General features: G+C 44.9%; 1 protein-coding gene across 3 annotated transcripts in view; it reads right to left on the bottom strand.

Annotated features, from left to right (window-relative positions):
• NUP93 (nucleoporin 93) overlaps positions 1-12,245 on the bottom strand; it is a 130,591-nt gene that overhangs the window by 13,982 nt on the left and 104,364 nt on the right. For all 3 annotated transcript variants that reach the window (XM_054049223.1, XM_054049222.1, XM_054049224.1), the window contains exons 9-13: positions 9,688-9,820; positions 7,152-7,309; positions 2,285-2,450; positions 1,307-1,400; positions 23-214 (exon numbers count right to left, since the gene is read on the bottom strand). In XM_054049223.1, coding sequence (XP_053905198.1) covers positions 23-214; positions 1,307-1,400; positions 2,285-2,450; positions 7,152-7,309; positions 9,688-9,820 — 743 coding nt within the window. The remainder of the gene's footprint in view (positions 1-22; positions 215-1,306; positions 1,401-2,284; positions 2,451-7,151; positions 7,310-9,687; positions 9,821-12,245) is intronic.

Below are 12,245 nucleotides of genomic sequence, written 5' to 3'. Positions count from 1 at the left end.
GCGGGAAGCATGCAGGACTTACACAGCTGTGCGCTCTGCCCAGAAGATTTCAGGAGCAGCTTTAACTCAAAGAGGACCAAAGCAATGTGAACAGCATGACAACGCAAGCGCTCCATCCGGAAGAGAAAAGCAATTGCAGCTTCAAACTGTGCTGTCAAGAACAATACTTGGAAGTAGAGAAGAGGCTGCTGATTCACTGCAAAATGTGATTCGCCTGAGGAAAGAAACATACCCGTGTGAGTGAAGAGGATTTTGCACCTGAGATCTGTGACAGTAGGTGCTTCCTGTCACAGTACATCACCATTGTTTACTCACTCCACGTGGAAATAAACACAAAAGACAAAACAGAATATCTAATCGTACATCTCTGGCTTATCTGTAATTGCCCCATTGCACGTATATCATGAAAGGTTGCAGCAGAACGATGTGTTCGGCAGAAGGGAAGGCAGTTACTCATCCTGAAAGGAGTCCCTCTTCTCCCTCCTGACAAAGATGCCTCGATGGGGACAGATTCTCCACTGTCCTGAACCTTGTGTCAACATTTACCCCTGTGCAAAGCAAGTGCAAAACACCATCATATCAGAATTCTCCACCCACTCGCAGCACTGGTAGTGGTTTACACTCTCTCTGCACTCCCTGTACAAGGGTGTAATGACACATGTGCAGGGCAGTGGAGAATCAAGCCCTATATTTTTTCAGCAGTCAGAATGACCAGATGAATTTTGAATACAGGCATCTGGGGGAGGAACTGGACACTCTCACCTCATCGCTCGCCCACTCCCAAAACCTTCCAAAGTGGAAATGGCCACGATTTATACAGCCAAGCTCCTGCCATATTCACTAGTTTGAGGCTTCAGTGAGTAACTTGGTATGGTAACCTACGGGCAGTAACTCAGGGGTTCAAGTGTTCAGACAGATGTTGGAAAGAAAGACATTCCTGCGACCGAGAGAGACTCCATTTTCTTCCTTTGATTCCAGCAACTGGCAGCTCTACTAGAAGAGTTTAGCAGATCCAGGAAGAGAGAAAATGATCTGTAATTAGGAATGACACAACACAAGGGACTCCGGCTCTGGACAGCGTATGGGTGTTAATTACCTGGACGGTTGAAAAGGCATATGAACCATTCAGCAGTTCTTATGAAATCTGCTCTTCCTCTCAGGGAGTAGCTGTATTTGAGGGCTCTCAGAGACTCAGAAGTAAGCTGAAGTGTCTAACTGGATTTTAGAGTTTACATAAGAAGTAGAAAGTGCTTTAAGCAGAGGCTGAACCCCAGCAGAAGAGTCAGTCCCACAAAAGCTCCCTTACCATAGTCTTCAAGCAGTTGTTTCTGGAATTGCGATAACGTTAACCTGTCCTGTGGGGAGCTGGTACCATCATCATCAAAACACACCTGGTTCAGCTAAACACAAAAAAGGAGAAACAGGGACCTTTAAGTAACTTTCTCCTGCATGATGGAGGCAATTGAGAAGTGCTCTTCCGGGAGCTAACCAATGGTCAGAAACCTAAGTTAAATCAATTGCTGGAGCATGAAGATATGAGAAAGAAGAATAGCAGAATTCCATCTCAACACACCTTAGGATTTCTTCACAGTTGTGCATGCAATCAAATGAAATCCATGGGGCACAAGCCACCGATAACCATGACAATCTTTTGCATTTACACGGCAAACTCGCTATTCTAATTCCTTGGCTTCCATATAGGAGGAGAAAATACCCAAATGACCAGTATTTACCCATATTCCCTCCATGGAACCCTCAACACTGTAGAGAGATATTCACATTTTCTTCTTCTCTCAACTCCCAGGCCAACATTTCAGCCAAGATCCATCCAGGAAGGATGAACTGTAAAGGACCTCTTTGCAACAAGTTAGTTATGCTCCTTAATCAACTGAAGGGAACTGCTGTTGAGTGAGGAGAACCACTCTCTTCCCACAGAGGACAAGTAAGCTGCCTTCACACTAATGTCAGCTCTGGTGGCACAGGAAATGACAGACTGGAGTTGGGACAGGTTTCTGCCACCATTTTGCCACCATAACTGCCCTAAACCATGTCATTTTAATGCAGCAGAAAGACCTAAGATTGGAATGTACTGGGAGGTAGAATAACTCTGTGTAACAATGGAGGAAGAGCCACCCTTCCTCACCTTCCAACAGCTGTAAGTACATGGAGGTCAGATCCTCATCTAGTGAGCCTCAGTGAAGATCGCTGAAGTCAATGGGCCAATGCTGATTTACACCAGCTGAGGATGTGGCCTATTGAATCCTAGTACTGAAATCACACTTACCTTTAGCCAAAGATAATCTTCTGTTTTGTCAGCAACTTCACTCTGGTTATCAGCAATGTCACACCGGCCTATGATACAATAAACAGCTCTTTTGTACGGGTCGGTATTGTTCCTCAGAGCTCGTCTGTAATGGAGGCGAAGCTTGTTTTCAGTGGTAGGGGACAATCTAAAATATAAAATAAAAGAAGCCGATTATACAAGAAGCCTCAGAACACCTACAAATTCCAACCTTTTCCCTGTTAGAAAGCTTTGAAACAGATAAACACATGCAGGGTACAGGTTCACAGGGACGAGTGAAATGCATGTAAATGTCTGATTGGGAAACACACATTGCAAGGCAATCCTTGCACTTACCACTTATGATTGCAAATAGATAGATAGATAGATAGATAGATAGATAGATAGATAGATAGATAGATAGATAGATAGATAGATAGATAGGCATTAGAGCTGCAGATTTGTCATGGTGAAAAATCATGGAGTGATCAGGGTAACTTTAGTAAAAGTCACGGGTTTAGTGACTGCTCTGTGAGTTTTGATAAAAAATGCCCTGACAAACGAAATTCAACTATACCTCTTCAAAATCCTAGCACTTCAGTATTGCCCTCCTCCACCATGGCCACTGCCGCCTCCTCGCCACACCGAGGGGACACTGACCACCCGCAGCAGCACCCTTCACCTTGACTCTGAAGCCCTAATCCTGGCCTGCTAAGGGCCCAAGGAGGGGAGGGGGGGCACTGGAGAGTTAGCCCTCCCTCGCAGTCACCTTGGGCTGTGCCTGGCTTCCCATTCCGGGTGTTGTGACCTGGCGCACAAGGATACAATGCTGCTCAGGTTTGCCCCAGCCACCCTTCCATCATGATGGAGGGGCAGCGAGGCCAAATTTGAGGGAGTGCGCCAGGCCGCAGTGCCACTCACTCAGATTTAGCCCAGGCGCCTTCCACCTCTCCCAGCAGTTGTGACAGAGGGGTGGGCAGGGCCAAACCTGTGCGGCACTGTGACCCCATACACCAACTTGCAACACTCAGAGTGGGGAGGTAGGCCCAACGGGACACAGGAGCCGACTCTGTGGTGTGAGTGCGGGGTGAGCTCCATCTTCGACACCCCTCCACACAGGGCCAGTGGGACGACCCCACACAGAGTATTCCCATGCAGAAGTTATGGTCAAACAGAGACATCACCGTATCTGTGACTTTTTTCACCACCATGGCAAACCTGAAGCCCTAGTAATGCTAATGTCATTTGCATAACATGTAAAAAGCACTTTTCTCCCCCTCAAATTAGCTAACACACACACACATATATATATATATATATATATATATATATATATATATATATATATATTTAGATGAATGGAAAGGAGTATAAAAATATTGCTCAGGCGTGCAGGAGTGAAATCAGGAAGGCCAAATCACACTTGGAGTTGCAGTTAGCAAGAGATGTTAAGAGTAACAAGAAGGGTTTCTTCAGGTATGTTAGCAACAAGAAGAAAATCAAGGAAAGTGTGGGCCCCTTACTGAATGAGGGAGGCAACCTAGTGACCGAGGATGTGGAAAAAGCTAATGTACTCAATGATTTTTTTGCCTCTGTCTTCACGCACAAGGTCAGCTCCCAGATTGCTGCACTGGGCAGTACAGCATGGGGAGAAGGTGGCCAACCCTCTGTGGAGAAAGAAGTGGTTCGGGACTATTTAGAAAAACTGGACGTGCACAAGTCCATGGGGCCGGATGCGCTGCATCCGAGGGTGCTAAAGGAGTTGGCGGGTGAGATTGCAGAGCCATTAGCCATTATTTTTGAAAACTCATGGCGATCGGGGGAGGTCCCAGATGACTGGAAAAAGGCTAATGTAGTGCCCATCTTTAAAAAAGGGAAGAAGGAGGATCCGGGGAACTACAGGCCAGTCAGCCTCACCTCAGTCCCTGGAAAAATCATGGAGCAGGTCCTCAAGGAATCAATTATGAAACATTTAGAGGAGAGGAAAGTGATCAGGAACAGTCAGCATGGATTCACGAAGGGGAAGTCGTGCCTGACTAACCTAATTGCCTTCTATGATGAGATAACTGGCTCTGTGGATGAGGGGAAAGCAGTGGATGTGTTATTTCTTGACTTTAGCAAAGCTTTTGATACTGTCTCCCACAGTATTCTTGCCACCAAGTTAAAGAAGTATGGGCTGGATGAATGGACTGTAAGGTGGATAGAAAGCTGGCTAGATCGTCGGGCTCAACGGGTAGTGATCAATGGCTCCATGTCTAGTTGGCAGCCGGTTTCAAGTGGAGTGCCCCAAGGGTCAGTCCTGGGGCCGGTTTTGTTTAATATCTTTATTAATGATCTGGAGGATGGTGTGGACTGCACTCTCAGCAAGTTTGCAGATGACACTAAACTAGGAGGCGTGGTAGATACACTAGAGGGTAGGGATCGGATACAGAGGGACCTAGACAAATTAGAGGATTGGGCAGAAAAAAACCTGATGAGGTTCAACAAGGACAAGTGCAGAGTCCTGCACTTAGGACGGAAGAATCCCATGCACTGCTACAGACTAGGAACCGAATGGCTAGGTAGCAGTTCTGCTGAAAAGGACCTAGGGGTCACAGTGGACGAGAAGCTGGATATGAGTCAACAGTGTGCTCTTGTTGCCAAGAAGGCTAACGGCATTTTGGGCTGTATAAATAGGGGCATTGCCAGCAGATCGAGGAACGTGATCGTTCCCCTTTATTCGACATTGGTGAGGCCTCATCTGGAATACTGTGTCCAGTTTTGGTCCCCACACTACAAGAAGGATGTGGAAAAATTGGAAAGAGTCCAGCGGAGGGCAACAAAAATGATTAGGGGTCTGGAGCACATGACTTATGAGGAGAGGCTGAGAGAACTGGGATTGTTTAGTCTCCAGAAGAGAAGAATGAGGGGGGATTTGATAGCAGCCTTCAACTACCTGAAGGGGGGTTCCAAAGAGGATGGAGCTCAGCTGTTCTCAGTGGTGGCAGATGACAGAACAAGGAGCAATGGTCTCAAGTTGCAGTGGGGGAGGTCCAGGTTGGATATCAGGAAAAACTATTTCACTAGGAGGGTGGTGAAACACTGGAATGCGTTACCTAGGGAGGTGGAGGTTTTTAAGGCCCGGCTTGACAAAGCCCTGGCTGGGATGATTTAGCTGGGAATTGGTCCTGCTTTGAGCAGGGGGTTGGACTAGATGACCTCTTGAGGTCCCTTCCAACTCTGATATTCTATGATTCTATGATTCTATGACTTTTGAAAAAACACCAAAATGGAAAATTAGAGCGAGCAGTTTTAAGAATGCGTTTATACCGTGTTACGTGAGTATCAGCTATTTGGACCTGAGGCTACATCACCTCTCCCACTTAATTATCAGTCACACAGGTCAATGGGAATACCCAGGTGAGTAAACATTACTCAAGCAAGTAAGGATTTCTTGTATCAAGCTCTTTATGAGGGGCACTGTTTCATCTTTATTGTTAAATATTACCACAATGTGTTCTATGACGTGTTTTCCTTAGAGAAAAACCTAGAGTCAAACCAATAAAAGTGAAATGCGCTCTCTTGTTTGTCAAGTCTGTAGCCAGAGCACATTTTTATAACTGTAATAAAGTCAGACAAAATCAATTATAACATATAGTATTAAAATGTTTGTAATAGAAACAATGATAGATTCTTCGCCAAGGTTTCTGGAACAGTAATGCTATAATGTGCACTGTTTCAGATTTTATGAGAGTCAGACTAGTCTATGAATCCATTTACATTAGGCAAGAAACAAATATAAAACTTGACTAATGGCACTTGTAGCATTTTTCATATTTATTCTTTTAGACCTGGATCCTGCAAGAACGTATGCACTTGAGTAATTTTACACACACAACTTGTCCCACTGGGCTCAATGCATTTGCAGGACTGGGGCCTTAATTTGTTGTAATAATTCTGTCACAAGGGGAAGTGAGACACAGAGAGTATGTCTACACTGCAGTAAGAGACCCACGGCAGGCTTGGGTCAGCTAACTTGGGCTCATGGGGCTCGGGCTGTGGGGCTATAAAACTGTGGTGTAGACGTTCGGGCTCCAGCCCAACCCCAGAAGTCTACACTGCAATGAAACAGCCCTGCTGCCCGAGCCCGAGTCGGCTGGCACGGGCTAGCTGCGGGTGTCTAGCTGCAGTGTCGACATACCCTAAGGGGCTCAAGTGCCGGCGGTGATGCTGACCTGTGCCTGGTTTCCCAGTGCCCTCAGCTCCCCAGGTCCTGTACAGCATACCAACACAGGTCACTCTTACCAGCTCGTCTCTGTTCTCAGAGACCAGCTTACGTCTCACAAATTCCAGCAGGACTGGCTCTAAGTCACCTGCACTCTGTGAAGTGATGGGGAAGGGGGGTATATGAGAGGGAGAACAGGCACAGGTCAGATCTGAGGCTTGAATCCCTTTACAAGGCCCGGTTCATCCTGTAAAAAAATACCAGTTTCCTTTGCTGCATGGCTAATCATGTGAAAACAGTCACAGCAAAGAGTAAAATATAGGGGTTATGATAGATCAGATCTTTGAACTATCAAGTCCAATATCCTACCCTGATCTAAAAAATGCATCATATATTAAAAAATTGAAGGTATAACTAGTAAATTAGTTTTGAAGTGTAAATTCCTGCATCTTTTCAAACTCTCTCTCTCTCTGTGGAGGTTTCTAGACTTCAAAGCCATGAACTAAAAATGTTAAAACTTCTTATGTGTAAATTAAATAGGCAACGCACACATTAGCCAGCCATTTTCACAAGACGAGACCTCAGGGTTTCATTTTCTTCCCAAAGCATTAACCTTACTCCACAGCGATTTTTCACCGCACATAGATTTTTCCCAGCTGACAATACCTTTTATCTTTACTGTGCATATACTCCTGGAACCAGGTTTTAAACTCCCCCAGCTGGTGCTGTGCCCGATTCACCACGTGCAAAGCGGCGATTAAATCTCCACAGCGCATGCAATAGTAAATCAACGCCCAAACAGGATGGCCTTCCACCTCCCCATCCTGGAAATAAAGGAAGACTTTTACAATAGAACAACAGCATGCACAATACTTTGATTTATTTTTCTTTATACGCGCCAACCACCTAGTTCATTTTGTTTCAGCAAAATACTCAAGTTCTCCCTTGTACTCAGTTCTCCCTTGACTTCAGGCAGAATTCCATTTGTGTAACAAAAATGCAGGATCAGGCCCACTTGATTTAAGTTCTGGGGAAGCTGTGTGTGTCTGTGGATATTAAAGAATATCCTGCTTTTAGTTCCCTCTCTCCCGCATTTTCCCCTCTGGGTGAGATCTCTCCAATCATACTAGTAGCATCTATACATTTTTTTTCCCCGGGGATTTGCACGGACCACTTCACTTTGCTGGGAAAAAGCATAAACCAGCCAGGTCTGTGGCACCCAATCGCAAAAGTAGTGACATGCTTAGTTCCAATGGGACGAGCAGAAGAGGACGACTGGGCAGTCCGCTGTTAGCACATGCCTGTGTGCACTCTCCAGGGCTGTGAAGGAAGTGACTCTTTATGCTTTCCAGCTGCATGATGTCACAGTGACAGAGGGAATCAATGGGACGGGAACAGAGTCGGTAACTGTGTTCTGGATACACATCTGCTCTCTTTGCTCACTATTTATTTTGGCACTTCTAGGCCTGGAACTGGCCAGGCCTCATCTATCTTCCAATAGGAAACAGAATTATTAGAGCTGTGTCAGTCCCAGGATATTAGAAAGACAAGGTGGGTGAGGTAATGTCTTATTGGACCAAGCTTGTCTCTCTCACCAACAGAAGTTGGTCCAACAAAAGCTATTACCTCACACACCGTCTCTCTCTCTCTCTCTCTCTCTCTCTCTCTCACAGGAAAGAGAGGTATTCGGAATCTTTCCACTGCACAATAGCTAGCCAGTAGGTACAGAACAGCAGGTTCAAATGCTCCATTAAACTGCTTTTTTGTACTTTTCTACAGAAGCACTCCGCAGCTAAGATCACCACATCCTTGAGCCCACGCTCAAGGTTAAGAGAACAGGCACAAAAGCTCCGAAGGGCTTGGTGATGGAAAGAATAAATATTTTTATTGACTACCATAAGTGATGTGCTAAGCTATTTGCTCATCCATATACCTATATATGATTTCATGCTGCTGGCAGCCATCGCGAGTCTCTATCTGAGCTCCTATGAATCACCCACTAGCCACATTCTTTACTTCTACTGGATTATTTGGAGCGCTGAGGTTCATTCTCCTCGCTCGGCAGGGGACCTGGCTGGGGAGAAGATACACCCAACTACGGACAGGGACAAAACAAAAACCCTAAAATGAATTCCAACTTCAAGCGGATACAAAGCTTTAGCGTACGGAAGCCGCAAATATAAGAAAGGGTTCACTTCGGACTAGTACTTCAATAGGAGGTAATTCTGTAAAGAGAGCCCCCTTTCCAATTATTGTCAGTTATTCAGATTTTATTTTAAAGGTGATCTCAGAAACTTGCCAGCTGCAGAAAACAAAGTTCCAGCTGCAAAAATTGAGGCTATTCTCTAGCAGAATAGGGAATTACATTTCCTGCTCTCCATTCAGGGGCTGATCCAAAGCCCAATTAAGTCAATGGAAGTTGTTACAAAGGGCTTTGGATTAGGCCACAAAGTATTAGTGATGCTGTTACTGGTGGGGAAAAAACATTCAACGTGGGTCTCAGCAGGTCAGCGAAGAATGAGCTGAATTTCAACTATTTTGTTTCCAATTGTCTGTATTTGCAAATCTTTCATCTGATTTTTGACAGGGTCTCAACCCAGCCTCCCTAGTTGCACCTACAATTTTGCGGTTCACGTAACTGTTGGCACAACTTTGCACTTACAGTTATGGGTGGGTGGAGTGGTTTGGGTTAGATTGCTGAATACTTGATTTCTGCCTGTACTTCAGGTTCAGTAGTTAGACATCTCAATAGCAGCAACTGTGCCAGCACAGCATTATGGGTGCAAAGTCGTGCCCAAAATTACTTGCACCTGCAATCTGCAGCAGCAAAAAGAAAACTGCTTTTTATATGTTTAAATTTAGCCCTTTAAAACTACAGCTGTATGATTTTTCTATCTTAAACAGTTGGATATATTTGAATGCTCTTTTAAGAGAAAATTCTAACATGCATAATTCTAAGGCTTAAATATAGAAAATCACCATTTTGTAACTGTTTCTAAAGCAAGTCAAGTGATTTCCATCTACTATACTCCATTTTACCAATGAACTTACTGTTATTCAGGAGCGGGGGGAAAGAGAGCACTGCCTAATGCAATCTAAATAAAATAAAATCATCAGGGGGTTGCATTGGCATCTTGCCTACACTAGTGTGAAGAAGTGTGCAATAGCACTTTGGCTGTATCAGTAACAGTACTGCACATACCTGGAGACCGGGGACAGGTGCTGGGAGTTTGATATTAAGGAAACTGCAGACTAGTTGGTAGGTCCCAGGTACTCCACCCAATTGAGCCTGGTGTAAGTTTCCAAAGACTGTCACCAAAGTATAATTCTTGTAACTGTAAGAAAGCATTTTAATAAAGTAAAATATAAGCCCTGCAAAAAGCCCATAACTTTTCCTGTTCAACAGAGCCATCTATCTTTGAGTGAATTGCTATGAAGTGCAAACACTATCGTGGGGGCAACACGATCCATGGAGTTATGTTCCTTAATGTAGATGTTTGTATGTGGAAATCATTTGAGAAATTGTGTGTTTTGAAGTTCCCAGTGCACTACAGCTCAACTCTCATGCTAGCAAAAAATCAACATTTCCATCTAACGATGCTAACTAGCACAAAATAACATTTAAAATGCCATATACATGCTCTCGCCATCTCTGTGATGGAGAAATGATAAATAAGACCCTACTTGAATTACGGGATGCTCGTCAAATAATTGTGAGCTGCGGACAAGAGGTGAAAAATTGTGGAAAAGTAATAATGGACCTTTGGAAATAATTTGGAAAAGCCAGAGAAAACCTATTTGTTTAAAAGATATTTGCTGGAACTTCCATACGTCCGGATTTTCCCGAACACGTCCGGCTTTTTGGGCCTCAAATCCCCGTCCGGGAGGAAATCCCAAAAAGCCGGATGTGTCTGGGAAAATAGGGAGGGAGGGGTCGTGGTGCTCAGCCAGGGGCCAGAGCCGCTGGGGCCGGGGGCCAGAGCCGCTGGGGCCGGCAGTGCTCGGCCCCGGGGGTTGGGGCCGCTGGGGCCAGCGGTGCTCGGCCGGGGGCCGGGGTCGGCGGTGTTCTGCTCATTTTTTTTGATAAGCAGACATTTTGCTGCAACTATATTACAGTCACTAATGCGTGGAACTGACAGCCGGAGCCCTGCCATTGTCAGCTCGGATAAATGGGGTTCTAGTGGACTAATGGAGAAAAAAAGAGTGTGTTGCAAACCGCAAAATATATGCAAAATTGTGGAGTGTGCAAAGCAAGCTAATTAAAATCAAAACTGCGATGGAAGCCTAACATTGTGGGATCTGCAATTTCCACAATACTGCAAATTAAATAGGGCCTTAATGATAAACTTCAGAGACATTGACTTACCATAAGGGAACCACAGGGGAAAAAGAGAATTTAGATGCAAAGTCTCTACACACAGAAAGTGGATTTGAGAACACCTTCTACAGGAAGCAGTGAAAGTAATTCACCGAGGCAAGCTAATAAAAAACTCTCCATGTACTGAAACTACAGGGAACGGGCCGGAATAGGAGTTAAAAAACTGTAGCAACACTGTATGGATGGCTGGGACAGACAAGCTCCTGCTTTTTTCCTTCAGCCAATAATGAACTAATGAAATTCAACAGCCTTCTAGCTAGTGTGCAAGCTACAGAAAACCAGGCTAGAAGATGAATACGTGAGACTGAAATGCATGTGTGAAAAGCTATGCTAAATTTAGTAAAGTATGAGAGTGGCACCTCGTAGGAACTCTAGAGTTATGGTTGAGTTAAGTAGGTGTTCCTCAGGGTTTAAGACCACAGATGTCTGCTGTAAATGACCTGACAAGGCCAGCTGTGAGTGACTTCAATTTACCGAAGGCATACCTGAAGGGGTGGTGGGGCATGATGACTCCAGCAGGGAAAGTTCACTCTCATAAGGGTCTGCTTTGCCAGTAGGCTAATTCATGGCAAATAAAAATTAATGCTGCAAAGCATGTTAGTTGGGCTTTAAAAATAGTAAGCCTGAAGGGCCTCATTTCAAAAACCGTGCGAGAAAAAAAATGTGTATGCAACTGCATGCCTGCTTTACGCTTGCAGTTAACGTGGCTGTGATCATTTACCAAGCTGGATACTCAGCGAATTGGGTTAAGACCCGAACTGGCCTGTTGTGCATTGCTAATGCTGAAGAATTTGCAGTAGAGGATTCTTCTGATGTGTCAATTCATCTGGAAACAGATGGGCATGCTGCCATGAAGCCCATGAGTGATAATGAGCGACAGCGTACTGATGAGGCCTGGCAACCAACTGTTCGTGGTCAGAAGGAGGCTATGATGGGAGGGGAAAACACCTCATCCCAACGTACTGTATCAGGCCCCAGTGCCTCAGCAACCCCGACACAAAACTGGAGTAGGTTATATCTATTGTTTGCTCTCTACGATCATACTTTCCAGCTAATGTCATGATGGCAGCTGTTGGAAGGAAGGACACTCTCATAGTCAGCTCTGTGATTACACATGCAATGAACAGTTCAGCTTTTGTAATTCTCAACACACAGTCAGTGGAATCTTGCATTGAATCCTAACTTTGTGGGCACTCCACCTGTTGCTGCAGTTGTTCTATGCACGTAACTGTGCACACACCTTGTTCAAGCTCGGACAGTTTGTGCTATTTGCTGGGACTGATGATCTGTGTCTGGCCTAAATTCCATCAGACTCTCTATGGATCTCTTCCCTACAAGCAAACTGACAAAACGCTGGCTATTGATTTACCGGTGTTTTCACG

This window comes from Malaclemys terrapin, chromosome 14, assembly GCF_027887155.1.
Source record: "Malaclemys terrapin pileata isolate rMalTer1 chromosome 14, rMalTer1.hap1, whole genome shotgun sequence".
Lineage (NCBI taxonomy): Eukaryota > Metazoa > Chordata > Testudines > Emydidae > Malaclemys > Malaclemys terrapin.
Note: the sequence above shows the minus strand (reverse complement) of the source record. Positions and strands in the feature narration are given on the sequence as shown.